Below are 20,591 nucleotides of genomic sequence, written 5' to 3'. Positions count from 1 at the left end.
ATGGCGTTAACTGTGTATGTTCTGGATGCGCTCGAAGATTCTCCGCGTAACCGACGTAAACACGTTGTTTGCATTCTCTACACTCCGCGTATGTATTAAACGCCGCCCTCTTCTCCGCCCATGGCGTAAGAATTCATCTTTTCCACGCCCATAATCTCTGTGGGAAAGGAAAGATGGCGATGTCACACGAGCGGGCACGATGCTCTCATGCCACAAGTGAAGGGACAGAGGCAGGGACGTCCCGATCAAGGAAAAGAAGATATAAAGCCACTAATATGCGGTTCCAGGAAATGGTGGAGTTAGTTTACATCATGCGAAAGAAGGACTATGATGGTGAATTAGGGCCATACAAGACCCCTAACCGCCGAAAGGCACATATTATGGACAAGGTGGCGAGGAGAATGCAGAGGATGTTTGGGATCACCAGGTCCAAGGAACAGCTGAGGAAACGATGGTCAGACTTAAAATTGAGGGAGCCACATCAGATGAAGAAAATACTTAAAATTCTGCGTAAAAGTAAGTAAATATATATTGGGGTTGGGGGGGGGGGGGGTGATTGTCTGCAATAATGTGTTGCCATGTATATTTCACCATCTGCCTCCTTGGCCTGCTTGTAATTTTAAAGACATGTTGTCATTTATTTTTTAGGACATAAATAACTACATATTTACAAACAGTGTTCTTAGTAAACAACGTAACATCACATAGTTTATCAGAAAGGCTCGGTTATTCCAGGAACAACACACCTGGACATGGCTCACTGGCCAAAAACTTTGTTTGTAAACATTGTGTAAAAGCTAGTTCTAGAAAAAAAAAGTATGAGAATGGGAAAGGCAAACAGGATACATTCTAAAAACAGTGGTACTAAAGCAGATGTTTTCACATCTGCAATGCAGAGCACCTGTGTCTCCACAAATAAAAAATGGGTTTTGGTAGGGTCTCCCAGAAATACAGTTTAGGGGGGACATCCATGTGTGTCACTTTGCTAAAAAGGGGCAGGATCAGAGCTTGCCATATAGAAGTAATTGCTAAATGTAGGTTTGGTGAAAGATAAAAGTAACTAAATGAAAGCATCTTCTAAGCAATGTGTGCGATTTATGCTCTCCAATATCTGTGTGCTGATGAGTCTACATTTTTTTTGTTTTATTTCAGGGGAAAGAAGTCGCCAGCATTTGGAGGAGGCAGAGAGGGCCAGACAAGGCCAAAATCTGCCATCTCAACATGTGGAGGAGGAGGAGGATGTGGAAGGAGAAGAGGATGTGGAAGGAGAAGAGGATGTGGAAGGAGAAGAGGATGTGGAAGGAGAAGAGGATGTGGAAGGAGAAGAGGATGTGGAAGGAGAAGAGGATGTGGAAGGAGAGGAGGATGTGGAAGGAGAAGAGGATGTGGAAGGAGAGGAGGAAGGAAGAAAGGAGGAAGGAAGAGAGGAGGAAGAAGTAATTTTGGACTTAGAAGTCATAGCAGATGAAGGGCAAGTGGCGGAAGAACAATTTGGCGAATTGAAAGAAGGTGGATTGATGGATGAAGGAGGAGTCCAAGATGATGGGGAAGTGGTGGAAGAAGGAGGAGTGATTGAAGATGATGGGGAGGTGGTGGAAGAAGGAGGAGTGATAGAAGATGTCGAAGAGGTGGAAAGGAGAAGCCCATCAGGTCAGTGTCACCCTAGCTTGATTCAAAAAAACATATGTAGATAGGCCTCATCGAAAAATAATGTTGTAAATGCCTTTTTTTTTGTTGGTTTTAGGGGAGGAGGATGGTGTGCCAATATTTTCACGTGCAAGTGCTGCTATAATTATTCAGCAGGTAATGGAGTGCAGCACTGAAATGCACAATATGCGTGAAAGGATGTTTCTCATGGAACAGAATGTAACAAATGTGCTTTTGGAATGCAGCACGGAAATGGACAATATGCGGCAAAGAATGATGGTCATCGAATCTAATTTTAAGAACATTATTGACATGATGGGCCGTGTCAAAGACTGAAACACCCCCCGCCCATCCCCCGCCCCCACAAACATTTTTACAGTTTGAATAATGAATACGCCAAAATTTGAAGATACACACACAGTGTGCCAACATGTGCTATCTGCCATCACAGAATATCTAATGTCTGTGCTTTGTGGGTCCAACCCCCTCCTCCATCCTCAAGTAGTTGAGAGGAAGGGTTTGCTCCCACAAAACACAGACATTGATCACCCATGATGTCAGATAGCACATGTGGCCATTTGTCTGTTGAACCAATGACATTTGGCGAGTTTGCACTGAATGTGTGTATCTTCCAATTTTGGCGTGTTCCAGTGTGAAAGCACACCATGACTGACTGCTGTTGTGAGTTTTTATATTTTTGGAATAGGATTTTGTTACTTTTTGACCATGTTGAACATTTTGGGATACTATAAAGTTTAGACCATAAAGAATAAACAACGGTAAAAAATTTAAAATATATATATATAGAATTATAAATCTCTCTAATCACTGAATTTAGTGAAGTAGAGATTTGACTCCAAATTCTCACCTAAAAATTTAGTTTTAGAAAAACACACCAAAAACAAAAAAAATGTTAAAAAAATTATTGTTTTTTGTGCATAAAAAATATGCCCAAAAAAAAAATTAAGGCGCTAAACACCCCACCAAATATAATCTATATATATATATATATATATGTAAACAATAAATCTAACTATATTTGATAAAAAAAAAAGTGAACTTGTTAATAAATGTATAATCTGCATAATATTTTTGGTTGAATTACCTGAAAAAAAAAAAAAAAAAAAAAAAAATTTTTTTGACTCCTAAGTACAAAAGCAGGGAGTAATGAAAAAAATATAAAATAATTTTTGGGGTCATGAACAAGCAAAAATTAAAATACTTGACCTCAAAATTTACAAATGGAGTTGCTTATTATTTCTAGACTCAATACCCTGTTTGTAGATGAGTGAATACTGTGCAAAATGTGGTTAGTTACTAAAAGTGGAGAAATCAATTATGCATTACAATTGAAGAAGTTAGTTAGAGAACCAGGAAGACAGAGAAAAAGAGAAAAAGCATTAATGACAAACAACTGTATAAAGTCCAATGGTCTAATTATTTATTATTTGAGAGAATATTCCTTTCTTTGGGGGCCGAATTAGAAAGAAATATGATCTGGCATAGCAATGGCCCCCCGACCCATGAAGTACTCAACATATTTGTCGCGTACCTCACGAGCTGATTGGGGGGCCAAGCCAGCGCGACCAGTGTCCAGCCCGGGAAGGGGATCTGAGGGTAGTCTTGCCTCAGAACCGATGTCGGGTAGGTACGTCTGGGAGTGCCTGCGTAAAAAGTTGTGCAAAATGCAGCAGGCAAATACAACGGTGTCCAATTTATATTCCGCCAGATGTATCGATGTCCTGAACAGGCGGAACCGGTTGGTGAGTATCCCAAAGGCATTCTCGACTACCCTCCGAGCCCTGGCCAACCGAAAATTAAACACACTCCTCTCTGAGGTGAGGGTCCTCTGGGGAAAAGGCCGCATGAGGTGAGGACCAAGCCCGAAAGCCTCGTCCGCTAGGAACACAAACGGAAGTCCTTCCACATTATCTTCATCTGGTGGCAATGCCAGACCACCAGCTTGGAGACGATCATAGAAATCAGTCCGTGCGAACACTCCCCCATCAGACATCCGGCCGTTCTTCCCCACGTCCACATATAGAAACTCATACTGTGCCGACACCACCGCCATCAACACAATACTATGATAACCCTTGTAATTATAATAGTAGGACCCCGAGCGGGGTGGGGGCACAATGCGGACGTGTTTCCCATCTATTGCTCCACCGCAGTTTGGAAAATCACACCGCTGGGCAAATTGGGAAGCCACAGACTGCCATTCCTGTGGTGTGGAGGGTAGCTGTGGGGACAAACAAAAAAAGAGATTTAGTACTTTGTAACAAAAACATCCTACAAGCATCCTTGTGACAGTTCACAGTATTAAAATTGCATTAGAAAAATGTGCATGGAGAATTTGGGAAATGAAATATATAGGGCCACTTCATTAAGAGACTCCACAGCCCTCTGATGGGGACAATAAAAGTTTGAAGGGGGGGGGGGGGGGACACAAAAACCAAAAAGTCCTGTTTGAAAAAATGGCAAGGTGGGTTTGTCCCTAGGATAGCATGCTGGACAGGTTAATATTGGGTAAGGGACAAATATGCAGGTAGGCCAAGAATAAAACATGTAAAGCTGATATCAACATGCATAGGGAGAAAAGGTAACGTTAGTTAAACACACAGCATATCTGGGAAAATAAAAATAAAGTTAGTTGGCCACATTATTAGAGCCAGGAAACTTACCTTAATATACTCCTCATGCATAACTTTGATGATGGCAGCACACGTGTCCGGTATGATGACCCCAAGCGCCTGCGGAGAGATGCCTGTCGAGAACTTGAGGTCCTGCAGGCTCCTCCCAGTCGCCAGGTACCGCAACGTGGCAATAAGCCTCTGCTCGGCCGTGATGGCTTGGCGCATCACAGTGTCCTGCCTCGTGATATAGGGGGACAGAAGATCCAGCAGACGGTTGAATACGGGGTCCGTCATGCGGAGAAAATTCCTAAAGTCATTAGGATTATTCTCCTGGAGTTCCCTAAGCAGAGGCATATGTGAGAACTGGTCACGCTGGCGCAACCAATTCTTGGTCCAGAAACGCCTCCGCCCCCTGTTTCTGGCCAAAGTACTGGACAAATGAACATATCCAGCAGCCATCCCATAAACAGCACCAACTCGCGAAAATTGACGCTGCTGCTCCATCATGGCTTCAAACCGGCCGGCTGGTCAGTCAAGAACACACTGAAACAGAAAGCACTCGCAAATCCAGCACTACCTGCGACAAACGCGTGACAAACAGATACGAGCGCACAGGATGCAACTGCTAAAGCAGAAACAACCTGCTTGCCTATAGCCGAATGACAACTACGTTACCGCAAGCACACGCACTGAACCCGTGAATACACGCTGTCAAAGCCTGGAGACCGAGAAGCGCGAATCAGCTCTAACCAAACCTTCACTAACACGAGCAAACCCGTAACTAGCAAAAGAGGAACAGAGGGCGGCGCCATTAACTTTGGTCTTCCCCTTTATAGTGACGTCGTACGTAGTTTACGTGCACGCGTTCCGGTACGACGGGAATTTGGTCCGCTGGTGTGTACACGCCAGCGGAACAAAACACAAATCAGCCTTGTACGCCGGAAACTGTCGGGCAGACAGTTTCCAGCGCACAGATCCGGTCGTGAGTACAAGGCCTGACATTCACTGGCTCTCTGCAGACAGAAGACTGAGAGCTGAGCAATCAGCCGTCTTTGATCCCTCAGTTGTCAGTGTAGAGGCAGGAGAGGACAAATGCATCATTAGATTGATGCTGCATCCACCTAGGTGAGTCTGTAGGTTTGTTGTTTTTTAATCTCACACTTCTCTTTTAAATATTATTTGCATTTTAGTAGCAAAAAAAACACTAGCATAAACAAGCCTTGCAATATATAGACAATTATTCTTCAACATTCAGACTAGCAATTTTGGGCCATAAAGCTTTGTTTTTTTTAACCTTTTTGAATGATTCCCTACACTTTATATCACTCGTTTATTTTCCATAACTAACTAGAATACTATTAGCTGTAATTGGGAGTGTAAAGCAGTATACATCTAGCTTCAGTGACCAAGAGAAGACGTTAAGGATATTGCTCTCGCCAAACAAAGTCGGGTATACCTGTTCACCTTTAGTCCCTTCTTCGCCCTTTTCACCCTAAAAAAAAATATTAGAATGATAATATGAAAAAATAAAAAGGGATATCTTTTAGAAAGTCATAGCTAGACAGATTATCTTCTTTCCTAGTCTTTCATAAAAGCAATTTGTCTCCTGATCATTTGTTTTTAGTGGCCACAGATCAGCATTGTTAGTTATTTCAAAATAATTGTTGTTTTTTGGTGCCAGTGCATCAGGCATCAGTTTATGTAAAGCCTAAACCTTTTGTTGATTTTGGTGAGAATAAGCAATGGTAAGCAATAATCTCTGCTAAGGTTTTTCTTGTCTGTGTCCCATTTTGGAGATCTCCCTTTACTTCTTGTTCCAAAGAAACAAAAAAAGTGAGAGGAACTATAATGGTGGTGCACCCCAGTGCGGTTACTCTATTATTTCGTTCCTTTCATATATAACATATGGAATGCAATGACAATAAAAAAAATCCTTATCCTGAGGGGAAAATTCCCTCTCAGACAGCTGTCCCCAAGTCAACATTTTGGATTTATCCTCACTTTCTGTCCTGATTAAGACAGTCAACCAGATAAATAGAGAGGGTGCATTTCCCCAGATAGGACACAGACAACAATAAAAACTTGACAGGGGCTTTAGCTATACCTTACTCGATCCAATACTAGAAAAAAGTTTTGGCTTTAAAAACAAATGCTTAAGTTAGGGTGATGGTGAGAATTAATGCATTTGTAGAGGGGGGTTGAGTTAAGGGTTCATTTTAGGGTTTACACTTAAGCCTGGTATACACAATGAGTTTATCGGGCGTACTAAAGTACAACATTTCTCATACAACAGAATACAAATTCCAAAGTCATGTATTGTATTTTCGGACGAAAACTGTACTGATTAAACACAAATTGTAACATCTGGTGTCATATGAGAAACATTTTCCTGTTTGTCCCTTCGGATTATTTCGGACAAAAGCTGTCGATCAGATTATCGTACCATCACTTCTTAAACAGTAGTAAACCCTGCTTGGTCATTTTTACCTACAGGTAAGCTTATAATAAGGCTTAACTCTAGGTAAAATTAATATCTCCTAAACGTGCACCATTTCAAAGCTATACACCCTGCATGAAGCCAGTGACATCACTGATGCATGTGCTCTGAATATATATCTTTTTTACAACATCCGCGGTTTACAACTGCTTAGGCCTCAAGTACGCTGCTGCTGGTAAACAGATGTTTAGGAGCAGTTGGGCGTTTTTTTCAGCTGCCCCTGAACTCTCCTCTATGTTATCTTATCAGTACATAGGGTCGTTTATAGTCCTTTCTAAGCAGTTGAGTTTATAAGCATTTTTTGGAACACAATAAAAATGTGTTCAGGACGGATGTTCAGAGGCATTTGAAACGCCAAATGCCTGTAACATCTTGTAAACACAGTAACTCGCATTTAGCCACGTTTCGTTTACAGGCATTTTTCATTTTTGGCTATTTAAAAATGCTTCTAAATGTAAATGTGGCAAAACGCCGCTAAGCGTGGCATGTTAACGTGGCAAAATGGACGTTTTAAACGTCGGTTACTATCTGTCAAGTTAAATCGTTGAGGAGAGGTTGCAAAATTGTACTGTGTACATTAAGCCTTAGGGGAAATAAAGGGTCAAAGACTAAAAATGTATTAGGTAAATTTGACCTTTGGGTCAACACAGAAAGAAAAGTAATTACCTAGACTGACACAGCTTAACTGTTCAGTGTCAAGAGTTTTTGCATCTGTAGTACAATTTGAAGTTTTTAAAAGAAATATAGTAAAATGAGACACTGAAATAGTTGTAAATACAATTGCCAAATTAATTTTTTCTTTATGAAGCTGGTCATTCTTGAGTTTCTTATAAAATGTAAGAAACAAAAAACCCATATGATGTTTTGTTATAATACAATAGGACATAGCAGTGAATAAGGGGGCACAATATATATTTTAGTAAAGGGTCCCTTGGTTTCTGATGTCAGCCCTTAAAGGGGTTATAAAGGTTCGTGCATTGTTGGTTCACTTACCTTTTCCTTTGATCTCCCTTCTAAATGTTTTTTTCTTTGTTTTCTTTGTCTGAATTTCTCACTTTCTGTTCCTCCTCAGTAAGCTGTTCTGGCTGACTAACCCCCAGCCAGAACGGCTCTGATGATGGGGGCAAGCTAACTGAGGAGGAACAGGAAGTGAGAAATTCAGACAAAGAAAAAAAACATTTAGAAGTGAAATCGAAGGAAAAGTTAAAGCTGATGTCCGCTGAAAAAAAATAAGAAATTAAAAGCCAGCAGCTACAAATACTGCAGCTGCTGACTTTTAATATTAGGACACTTACCTGTCCTGGAGTCCAGCGCCGTCCGCAGCAGAAGATGAGCGATCGCTCATCTTTTTGCTGCCCCCCGCCATCCTCGGTGAGGGAACCAGGAAGTGGAGCGCTCCGGCTTCACTGCCCGGTTCCCTACGGCGCATGCGCGAGTCGCGCTACGCCTTGCCGATTGGCTCCCGCTGTGTACTGGGAGCCGAGTGTTCCCAGAACACAATGGGGGGGGGGGGGGTGACGTCATACCCGCAGTCTGCCCGAGAACTGTGTGGCCGGAAATGGGTGCAAATACCTAACTAATAGACAGGTATCTGCATCCCCCTTCCCCCTGTGATGACACCGGAGGGGGGAGGGTTCCGATCAGCGGGAGTTCCACTTTAGGGTGGAGCTCCGCTTTAAGTGAACCAACAATGCACTAGCTTAAAGGAATCTTTTTAGAAAATAAAAAACAAACCTTTACAACCCCTTTAAAGAAGGGTCAGTTTTAGCATGGGCATTAGTAATGCTTAGGATGTTATCAACACTTTGGGCAATGATACGGTTTTCATTTGTTTTCAGCACTAAAAGCCCTGTGCTGAGAATGACTGCATTAAGCCCCTGGCACTAAATAAAACCACTCAGCGTGACAACAGTCAGTTTGGAAATAACTAATTTATTTGTAATAGTCTATAGTCGTTTGAATGCAGCATTATTAATAACCACTTACATTTTATAACTACTGGTTTCTGTATCTTCCCTTTTACCTGGCCTTCTTGTTACTTACTCGCTTTCCTGGCTCTCCAATTCCAGGAAGACCTGCTTGTCCTTTCGCCCCTTTGATACCAGGCACACTAATAACTTGTGTCCCATCAGCATTCACAGATGGGCACATTTCACATGGTTCACCCTGTAACAGAAAACAAAAGTTTTATAAACTCAAGCAGGAATATATGCGTCATAGAAAACATATATCAAATTATATAAATGTATGAAAAAAAAAATGGAAATGATTTAAACTTAGGTAGCTACATAGTAGTATGTAAAACATGCGTTTACAATACATACAGTACAATTTTACCTTATCTCCTTTCAGTCCTGAGACACCTGGTTTACCCTGTGAAAAGACAGATGATAATCAAAGTTTCAATAAATGATCTGATATTCTTAGATAAATGTTTTGGTAACAACACTCTTAAATACTTTTAACCTTTACAGCAAACTTAGTTATTCCTTGTTTAAAATCTCAAATACATAGGCACTTAAAGTAGGGTTCCAACCACAATTAGCATTTTTTAAATGTATGTCCTTTCATCATGCGTTTTTATAATATAAATCCGGTCACTTACTATTTTACAATCCGCTGCCGCTCCGGATAGTTATTCAAAAAAGATGTTCACACCGTTGTCATTTTGCTTGTGGGCATTGTGAAGCCCACAAGCACTTACTTCCTGGAAGTCTTGGATGGGGAGTGATAATTGGGTAGTGCACTGCATCCTGGGAAATGATGACACACATTTCCCAGGAGCATTAGAGGGAGATGATGTCAGGATCCTAGGTGATTCCAAAGACAGATTTTGTGGGACTGCATAGCAACAGGCATTTCCAGATGAGTAAAAATGTTTTTCTTTTTTAGGTCTAATGAGCACAATAATGAAAAAAAAAATTGGGATGGAAACTCCACTTTAAAGACATTTTCTTTCTTGTATTAGAAAGAAGAGAAACAGGACAACGTTTCCAATTTAGTGAATGTAGGCAGGTGGACTTTCCTATATCAGTGCACAGAAATTCAAAGGCTGGGTGCGGATTTCAGGTCAGTTTTCCTGCAAATTTCCAAAGTAGCTTTTTCAGCTGTGATTTAGATATGGTTTTGATACAAAGTTTAGGAGTGACAGCAAACCAAATAATTGCCAGCAATAACATTTGAGAAAAAAAGTGTGTTCCCCCCGAAATAATGTGAAAGCAGATGTTACAACGCGAGAATCGTGATCTTTATTCTAAGCAAAAAAAAATCACGATTCTCATTTTAGCCATTATCGTGCAGCTCTACCCTATGGCCCAAAAAAAAAAAACGCATGCCCCCACCCAAATCCATACCAGACCCATAGGACTGTTTGGCTACTTTCCCATTAAGGCGCTTTACAGGCGTTTTAGCACTAAAAATAGCATCTGCAAAGCGCCTCTCCAGGGCTGGAGGTGCGCTTGTGGGACACTAGAAAAGGTCCTGCAAGCAGCATCACGGAGGGCGCTTTAGTATAGTGTATACACCGCTCCTAAAGCGCCCCTGCCCATTGAAATGAATGGGCAGTGCCACCAAAGTGCTTCAGCAGCGGCGCTTTTAACCCCTTTTCGGCCGCTAGCCTGGGTTAAAAGCACCCCGTTATCGGCTGAAAAGCGCTGCTAAAACAACGGCCCCAACGCCACAGTGTGAAAGTGCCCATATGTATTTTGAGGGGAACCCCACACCAAAATAAAAAAAATATTGTCATGGGGGGGGGGGGTGCTTTGGAGGAGAGGGGGTCCCAAAAAAAACAAAACAAAAACAACATCCCCTGAAGTAAATCCAGCATAAATCACAAAGACCGCTGCCACCCTGAAAAAAAAAGGCTACCCGCTGCCGACCCTAGAAATAAAAACAAATAAAAAAGACAGGTCTGAACCCGGCACTGGCTCCAGGTGTCTGACAGTTCCGCCACCACTAAATAAACTAAGGGGCACCCCTTAGTTTATTTAGCAGTGGGAGATGGTGGAGCTGTCAGAAGGCGGGAGCCAGTGTCAGGTTCAGACCTGTTTTTTTGGGGGTCAGCCACAGTGTTCATTGTGATTGACGCTGGATTTACTTTGGGGGACATTGTTTTTTTTGTTTTTAATAATGGACTTGTCAAAAACTGTCTGTATTTTTATTTTTGAAACTTTTTTGGATGAATGAGTAGGGGTACAAAGTACCCCATACTCATTAACATGGGGGGGCAGGGTCCTAGTGCCCCCTTGTTAAAGGGGCTTCCAGATTCCAACAAGCCCCCCGCCTGCAGACCCCCACAACCACCGCCCAGGGTGAAGTGGAAGAGGCCCTCGTCCCCATCAACATAGGGACAAGGTGTTTTGAAGGGGGAGCCCCCTACCCCAAACCCCCCTGCATGTTGAGGGCATGTGGCCGGGTAGGGTTCAGGAGGGGGGCGCTTACTTGTTTCCTGGCCTGCCAGCTTGCCTGCTCGGATAAGGGTCTGGTATGGATTTTGGGGGGGTGGAACCCCACACCATTTTTTTATTTATTTTTTGGGGAATTTAAAATCCATACCAGACCCAAATGGACTGGTTTGTATTGGGGAGGTCCCCTACGCTGTTTTTTCCTCAATTGATGATATGTGTAATTCAGAAGTGTTTTCACAGAAGGCAATGAGCGTGGCATTCGCATCTGAACTGCAATGCAGTGCTCAGAAAATGCACAGGACTTTTTTTTATTTGCACTGTGGATGCACCAGAGAACAGCTTCAATGGAAAACTATTTTGTTTCACATAATATGCGAATTGGTTGCAGTTCAAAACACATCCAATGCGTATGTATGAGTCTAAAGCCTTAATAAAATTATGCAAAAATCAGTAGTAACATCTAACCAATAGTAAGCATTCATAGTACATGGAGCTGTGTGATTTAGGACACTGTGCAAATATGCAAGGTCACATGGGGCAACTTGGGGCAAAGCCGTGCTCTCTGTGTCTAATGGACGCAGAGAGCTGACTCAGGAGGGAGCAGGCACTTGTGCCTCTACAGTAAGCGACTTGCTAACGGGGAGGGGCCCAGAGCGCCGGCCGAGACTTTTTCACAGAGCAGGTAAGTATCACATGTTTGTTTTTTAGTTTTTTTGTAAAAGTTTTTCCTTTACAATCTCTTTAAATTAGGCTGAGTAACAGTCTGTGGGCTAAATCACATCAGAGTCCTTTATAAAGCGACCATAGTGGTGGCTCAGCTCAGAGGTTTTCTCAGCACCCAATAGATTTTAGATATACAAATGTGAATGTAACCCCTATAGCAGCCCTCAAAATTTACACTCGCCTGCTCGCATTTTGGGAGTGCATTTTAAGGGCTGGTGAGTGTGGGCTGCCTGGGAGCAGGGGGGGCGAGCAAGGAGTGAATATAGGGGAAGAGAGAGGAGAGGATAGTCGCCTCCGCTGCCGCCTGGTTATTCAGAACGTGGAGAACATAACAGCTTTAAATTCAATAGCTGTGTCCCCCCCCCTGCGCGCCGTCAAATACAGATCACCCATCCCAGGATTGAACGGGTTATCTGTCTATCAAAGTTTCCTGGACAAGGGGGAGGGGCTGTACATGATGGCTCGTGGTGGGAAACACAGCTATTGAATTGAAAGCTGTTATGTTCCCCACGCTTTGAACAACCAGGCAGCGGTGGCTCTTTTTTACCCAGCACAGGTAGGCTCCACTGGGGACACACGGCTCCACTGGGGACACAGGTTGCAATGGAGACACAGGCTCCACTGGGGACACAGGTTGCAATGGGGACACATGGCTGCATTGGGGACACATGGCGGCATTGGGGACACATGGCAGCATTGGGGACACATGGCTGCACTGGGGGCATGTGGCTCCACTAGGGACACATGCTGAATTGGTAGACATGGGCAGGCTGCATTTTTGGGCATGGATAAAGTTGTTGTTAATATTTATTTTTATAACTTAATTCTGCATAAAACATTTAAGTGTAATTTCATGAGATAATTTATGAGGGCGTGTCTAGGGGTGGGATTAGGGGTGAGACATGGTAGGGGTTGGGCGGGGCAACTGGTGGCGAGTAACCCTTGAGGCCTGGCTAGTAGCTCAGGACTTGAAATGTTGAGCCCTGCCCTATAGTACTGTTGCATAAAGTCAGGAAAACATCTAGTAAATAATGCAAATAGGTGTGCTGGTGATACTTACCGGTTTTCCCACTGCGCCATCTCTGCCTGGAATTCCTGGTGTACCCTGAAGACAATAATGAATTTATGAATTATTAAACCATTAATTGTAGTGTTATATTGTTGGAACAGTCTATTGAGTGTGTTCTGTGATCATTAAGTACATGGCTGAATGTTAGTATTTTTTGTTTAATATCAGCACACAACACATCTGATACCTGGAGATGAGCTGTTGGCTGTTGACCTGTATTGGGGTCTAGAGAGTAAAGGGTGTTCATTTTCCAAGCAATTATTTGAAGAACTGTGGAAGAGTGGGCCCTATTGTAATTTCTGCTTGTTATACTGAGCTTACAGCTAATTTTAGTGCCCATACATGTTACTGACTGAAAAATGTGGCCTTTAGCAAATGCCTCTTACCATTTCACCTGCGAGGCCAGGAGGGCCACCTGGATCACCCTGAAAAATAGAAAAAATACCATCAAATAATTTATTTTATATGTAAGCTACTGATATATGTTAAAAGCTAGAATACTAATGGTTAGAATCAAACACCTATTATAGTTCATTTGTATACTTTAATTTAGATGCACTCTTAAAGAATCTGAATTTGTAGTCAGTAGTAAAACCAGCCCAACATGGTAACTATTCTGTTGTAAAAGCCTTATGCCCCTTACACACCATCACTTTATGTGATGAAAAAACATGACATTTTCTGTGAAGTAAAAAATGACGTTTTTGAAACTTCAATTTTCAAAGACGAAGTTGCCTACACACCATCGTTTTTCTCACAATGTTCTAGCAAAGTGAGGTTACGTTCCACCACGTTTTTCCATTGAAGCTCGCTTCATAACTAGCTTCTGGGCATGCGTGGGTGTAAAAACGTCTTTTTAAACAAAGTTTTTTGCTACACACGGTCAATTTCTGTGAAGTAAAAAACTACGTTTTGAAAAACGACACATAAAATTGAAGCATGCTTCAATTTTTATTGGTCGTTTTTTAGAAGACATAAAACAACGTTTTCCCCCACACACGGTCAATTAAAGTGACGTTTTTAAAAACGTCATTTTTTTTCATCACATAAAGTGATGGTGTGTACGGGGCATTACTTTCAGATAGCCTTTTTACAAGCAAAGCAGTTGTCTGAGGTAGTGTGGCTTGTCATGCTATAAGTCAGGGGTGGCCAACCAGTGGCCCGCGGAGCCCTCTGATGTGGCCCGCGACCTCCTGCTCTGGAATGGCGGGTTGGCAAGCCCAGATGGCAGGTTGCTGACCAGCCACACCACAGCATTTGTGTTGTGAATGAAGCTGGTGGTAGAGGAAGAAAGCAGCTGAGGAGCAGAGCCCCATAAGCCGATGCTTCCTGTACAGTGCCAGCTTTTGCCACAGGCGTAGTCTATGGCAAAGTTTAGCCAACCCACAGGATAGACACAGGTGCACTACGCTGAACCCGCGGTGTGCGTAAACCGCAGTACATCAGTGTGAAAGCCCTTTTCACTTGATCGGCATGACCCAATCGGACCCTCAATTCACCTCTATAGAGCAGCAGATGTAAACAGACTTTTGTCTGCCTACACCCCTCTACCTCCAATCCGATCCGCAAAAAAAAAAAAAAACCTGAAGGGAATTTGTCCCCTTTCCATTTGGGCGGATCGAATCAGAAGGCCTATAGAATAGCTGTGACCTGTCATGCGCCTTCTCCGCTCATTGTGGCCCATGACTGGTTACCAAGTTGCTTAAGTGGCCCTCCCTCTTCAAAAGTTTGGGCACCCCTGCTATAAGTGGAGCTTAATTTTATTTTATTTGAAAGTAAAGGTATGTACAGTAAGTGAGTTGGTGTTCGTGTCTGAATGTCAGTTTTTGTACATGTCTGTGCCTGCATTGATATGCGTCTATGTCAGTCTTTGCCAGTCTTTCTGTATCCTTTTTTTGCTTTTCAGTATCTGTCAGCCTCTGTCTATTAGGGCTAGTTAGCTTGCATCTTGTGGAAGTTTTAGTATTTTATAAGCACTAATACACTTCCGCAATAGACTATTTAGTCGCAGTTTAATGTGGATGGACATTCGTCTGCATGAGTAGGTGTTCCTAGGCAAACTGCATTTTCATGCTGACCACCCTAGGTAACACCCGCATGTGATGATGAGAATTCATGTTTGAGAGGGGCAGGGGACAGTCATGCTTGGGAATGAAAGGCTATATAATGTTGGTTGTAATCCAGCCAAGAAATGAGGCAGGCTTTATTTGACTTAAATATGGGGTACATGAGTAGTACAACTGTGCAAGACCAAAGATATGGCCAGAATTCAACTATATAAGGCCCCTTTTACATGGGCTGATTCCCTGCTGAGCAGGCAGGTGACAGGTCCATCTCCGCTTTATGGGAAAATTGGGTGAAAACGGATTGCCTGTCCATTTTCATACGATCATATTTGATCCAATTCGCCAGACAGATGGAAAATAGGACCACCATCCCTTTGGATTTTGCAGACAAGATCGGATCGGATAGCAGCGGGTGTCAGCGGACATGTCACCACTGACATCTGCCGCTCCGTAGGGGTGAATGGAGCGTCTGATCAGGTCCACCTAAAAAACTAAAATAACTAAAAAAAAAAACAGAAAAAAAACACACTAAAAAACAACAAGTGATCGTGACACACTTGCATCTAGACGTCCAAACCCAGAAATCGAGCTCTTACAGCGACAACGGCTTCATGTATTGATCGTGCAGTTTTCACGGATGACTTTTTTACCTGCTGTTCACTCCGGGTGCCAGGATATCAGGCACTCATACATGTGAGTATGTTTTCTATTATATCTATCCACATGAGGATTATTTTACCATATGCAACCACCGGTCCAGAGGATACCTAAGGGGTCGCCCCACAAACGCATTTGACCCAACTAGCAATAGTTGGTCCAATCCCAAGGGTAAGTGCACATCTACTAGGGGGGCACCCAATTTAAGCACATAAGGAACACAGAATTTTTCATCCATATTTCAAGTCACAGCACTGTGTATGAGACCCTCAATACTGTTCCAACAGCACAAGCACTATTTTCACTGGGGACTTTTTCCACTGATTTTTGTTTTTTGGTGTGTTTTTTTTTGTGTTTTATTATTTATTTTAGTGTTTCGTTATTTACTTTGTTGTATGTAGCATTTAGCGCAGTCTATTCTTTATTAATTATCAATTGTCTATATCAATTTACACTGCAGCTGCTCCAGTCATGTGATAATCTTTCTTATCCATGACATTTTCACAAAGTTATTATTATCATTACCTTTTAGTATCTGCATCACGGTCCTTTGGCGCCTTGGTCCTTATATATTTTATCACCGCCTGAAAAACTGACAGGCAGACCTGATTGGACAGCCCATGTGAAAGGGGCCTAGGGTTACCAAGGTTCTCATCAACCTCATGAATACATGGCTTCTGAATTCCTTAGTAAATCCTAAAATACTTTATGACTGTTAATGACAATCACAAATAAATATATGCGTATATTTTGTAATGTGTTTGCATTTTCTATGAAGCTTATTGCAGTCTACTGACCTACATTATTATTTTAGGATGAAAAATGCTCACCCAGTGCTGCTTACAGTATCTTCTACTGGTCAAGAAATATCTGTGTTCTGGATATTGTATTTTCAAATAAAATGTTATTTCCTTTATCTTCAGTAGTAAAATGCTTTTCAAGAATATGACCTTTAGTTTAACTGGCCCATTAAGCTGTGTTAAAATACGACTTCAAATGTCTGCTAGCTGAAGTGTCCTCCACTGAGAAACCAACAATCACGATCAATGCTTGCAAGCTCCAATCCTGTCTGTCAGCACTAAGGGATTAACTGAAGATTCGCTGGCAGGATATGATGAGAAGAATGTTCTGAGAATACAGAAAACTGTGAACTTACAGGTTTGCCTGGTAATCCAATCCCGGGGACTCCTGGCTTTCCTGGAGGTCCCGGTTCTCCTGCCAGTCCTTCAGGGCCTACAATTCCGGTTTCTCCCTAATGCAGGAAGGAAATTAAAAGTATTACCCCCAATATTCCACAACACGTCCTATTTAACCCAGTGCTATGAACAGAGCTTCTTTGCAAGGGATGCAGTACATTGTAAATAAACAACAATTCATATATATATATTTATATATATATATATATATATATATATATATATATATATATATATATATATATATATATATACCGTATATACAGTTTGCAGTGGAAAATGTAGGTTTCCCTAGGTACAACTTAGTGGCGGCACATCACGATGTAATTTTCCTGTAACTTTACAGTATATGTGATATTACTGAACAGCAGGCACCCTATTCCATTAAACAAGCCAGTATATAGTATACATTACTCACCTTTTATAACTTTCTTTAGCTGTCTACGTTTTTCCATATAATAAATTACAGGTGCTCATTCCACCTTTTAAAAATTAAGTATAGCTTGGTAGAAAATGCAGACTCAGCCGTGCAAGAGATATCAGGCAATTATCGGGGGCTACATTTGATTCTAGCAGTCTATTCTGACACAGCTTGCTTCTGAAATTACAGAATTGTTTTTAAATCAAATCCTAATGAGTGCTGCTTTCATACGAGCCTTGTTGGCAGCTCGTTGGCCCAAAGCAGTCTTAACTCAAAGACAAGGCAAAAAGTCTTTATATCTGTATCTTTCTATTTAATATTTATTTTGGACTCCTATATGAACCTTTTATTTTGTAGTACTCGAACTTCTCTCCAATTGTCAAATGGCACTTCTGCATATGATCTCAATTAATTATGCATAGCAATAAATAAGTTGTACGTTTATGTTTTAGCCTGATACAGTAGGGTGAATAGGCACTTTTGGACTAGGACAGAAAATGTATTAGGCCGTGTACACACCAGCAAACATGTACGATGAAACCGGTCCGCCGGACCGTTTTCATCGTACATGTCTGCCCGGGGCTTTCTGTACGATGGCTGTACTAACCATCGTACAGAAAGCCGCGCGTAAACAATATGCGGGGCGTGTCCGCGGTGTCGCAGCGTCGATGACGCGGTGTCGCCGCTACAATGATGCTGCGACGTGGGCGGGCCTGCCAGTTAAATGCTTCCACGCATGCGTCGAAGTAATTCGACGCATGCGAGGGATGGCGGGCGCTCGGACATGTACGGTATGTCTGTACAGAGCGGGCAGGATTCCAGCGGACTGTTTTAAAACAAGTCCAGGAATATTTGTCCGCTGGGAAAAGGCCGGCGGGCAAATGTTTGCTGGAATCCTGCACGCTCGGGCCTACACACGACCGAACATGTCTGCTGAAACTGGCCCGCAGACCAGTTTCAGCAGACATGTTTGGTCGTCTGTACGGGGCCTAAGTGGTTAAATCACCAGGAGGAAATAAAATAAAAAAGCCCAAAAGAGAAAACGAATGCAGCCACCTAAGGACTAGTAAGTTGCAAAATGTTATATTTTGGGGGGTTTAGCTTCACTTTAAGTATTCACTTACCTTTTGACCCTTTGGTCCCACAACACAGATTTCACCTGGCCTGCCCTAGATAATAGAAAGCACAGGTGTAAAAATCATGGTACAGTTTCATAATGCGTGTTTTGCAGACTTTTGCTCCATAATTAGGGACAGCATTACTTAGTCAATGAATATAAAATTGCTGTCATTTGTTTGGCGGGCATGCACTTTTGCAGCCTCCACGTGGGGTCTGAAAGACCCCACAGAAATAAAGATAAAAATTAAGTCATAGCTAATACATCAGAGTGATATTTTCCAGACCTTGACCCCTTTTTTAAAGACCAATTACAACCAAAAAAGTTTTCTTTCATTTTGGATAACACAAGGAAAATTTACAGCCTCTGTCTTATCCCTATGAGGGGGTACATTATGTGTGCTGGTGCGCTGCAGAGTCAGTCATTCTAAATAACCCCCCAGAATACCTGTATTGAGTTATAATATGCAGCAACAAGTATGTCACTGTGTGCTTCGCTGCTGAAAATTCCGCATACACGACTTTTGGTCCATTGTGCTGTGTTAATTAGCCCATTTAAATAGATGGGCTCCCCAAAAGCTACCGCCATCTAAAGATTGGTAAGCTACTATATGTGACATTTTTGTTTCTGGGTTTAATACTACTTTACACAACTGGAATCTATAAACATGTGTGACTACTCATCATCCACAAGCTCTGCTCCCACAAAGCAGTAGGAACTTTTCCTGAACTGATCGGTGTAAAGTGTGCTGGCAATCACCATCAAGTATTGGAAGGGGTATTCATAGACATTACATTTTTCAAGGACAGTTAATAGTTCCTCCCTGATTGCAAGGAAAGAAATATATTAATAATAACTGGTTATAAGTTACATTAGGAATGAGCTATGGGAAAGTCTGAAATGTCTCCTCTCAAGGCCAAAACCCATTAAAAAAGGCACATGAAGTTTCTAGTGATCTTCAAAATATACCACCACAATCATGTAATAACCACTAATTATACATACAAATTCCTCACACTGTGGCTACGGGTACATGTACATCATTTTTGTTTCAGTCAAAGATTTCTGTAAATACATAATGTAACTGAATAGTAATTTTTAATAATTTTCAGTAAGGCCCTTTTCACACTACAAAAAAAATCAGTTTTAATAATCCGTATTAAAATCCGTCAGATAATGTTAAAAAACGGAAGTTATACGTCCTTTATAAAATATCATTAAAGTCTATGGGATTTTTTTATGTTCCGTAAAGATCCGTAATAGTCCGTTATAACGTACGGACGTTAGTTATAACGGAATATGTGACGGGTCTTGCACTATTTTTTGTCCATTTTTTGTCCGTTGCAAGTAACGGATATATTAACGTCCGTTATATTTTAACATTGAAGTCTATGGCGCACGGACGTTAGTAAATGTCTCCGTAAATGTCCGTTATGTTAACGGACGTTAATTTTACTGAGCATGCTCAGTAAAGACTTCTGGAGCTGGACTTCAAGAAAGGGTGAAATGTTTTTTATTAATGGACGTTAGAAAGGAATGATATAACGGATGTATACGGATATATACGGATAAACATTATCCGTTTTCAATAAAGGAAGAATGGTAAAATATTTATCCATATGTATCCGTTATTAAATCCGTTAATAAACGTCCGTTAATAGGTGTAATACGGATATTATAAAACGGACATACAATCCATACTGTGAAAGAAGCCTAAGATGAGTAACTGTGCGTCTTAATAAATTAAGTCATTGTTGAATTACAATAATAGCTTAATGTGCCTTGGTTGTCACCTTTTACCTTTTTTCTGTACATGTAAAGTAATACCCCAGTGACCCCCTGTGTATACTGAGTAGATTAAGCGGAGGCTTTCAAACCCTAATCAATGGAGTTAGGGTTTAGTAGCTCAAGTCCCTTCAATTCCAAATTTTGAAGGGATAAGAAAAACATCTGATATCCTGTTATAGTTTTCTCTTCTTCCCTGTGAATGCTTGAGGTGAGTGCAGGTTTGATCTTATAACCATGGTCTGATGAACATTTATTAGATCACCCCACCAGAATATTTACTGTAAATATCCATTACTTACATCTCGACCAGGAACACCAGAAGATCCTTTAAATCCTAAATCTCCCTTGTCACCTTTTTTTCCCTAGAT

The 20,591-nt window shown here is 41.7% G+C and overlaps 1 protein-coding gene across 7 annotated transcripts in view; it reads right to left on the bottom strand.

The window, feature by feature from the left end:
• COL16A1 (collagen type XVI alpha 1 chain) overlaps nt 1-20,591 on the bottom strand; it is a 249,859-nt gene that overhangs the window by 84,767 nt on the left and 144,501 nt on the right. For all 7 annotated transcript variants that reach the window (XM_040337082.1, XM_040337081.1, XM_040337083.1 and 4 more), the window contains exons 16-23: nt 20,523-20,585; nt 18,443-18,487; nt 16,858-16,953; nt 13,365-13,403; nt 12,970-13,014; nt 9,118-9,153; nt 8,824-8,946; nt 5,740-5,775 (exon numbers count right to left, since the gene is read on the bottom strand). In XM_040337082.1, the coding sequence (XP_040193016.1) occupies nt 5,740-5,775; nt 8,824-8,946; nt 9,118-9,153; nt 12,970-13,014; nt 13,365-13,403; nt 16,858-16,953; nt 18,443-18,487; nt 20,523-20,585 (483 nt within the window). The remainder of the gene's footprint in view (nt 1-5,739; nt 5,776-8,823; nt 8,947-9,117; nt 9,154-12,969; nt 13,015-13,364; nt 13,404-16,857; nt 16,954-18,442; nt 18,488-20,522; nt 20,586-20,591) is intronic.

This window comes from Rana temporaria, chromosome 2 (genome assembly GCF_905171775.1).
Source record: "Rana temporaria chromosome 2, aRanTem1.1, whole genome shotgun sequence".
Lineage (NCBI taxonomy): Eukaryota > Metazoa > Chordata > Amphibia > Anura > Ranidae > Rana > Rana temporaria.
Note: the sequence above shows the minus strand (reverse complement) of the source record. Positions and strands in the feature narration are given on the sequence as shown.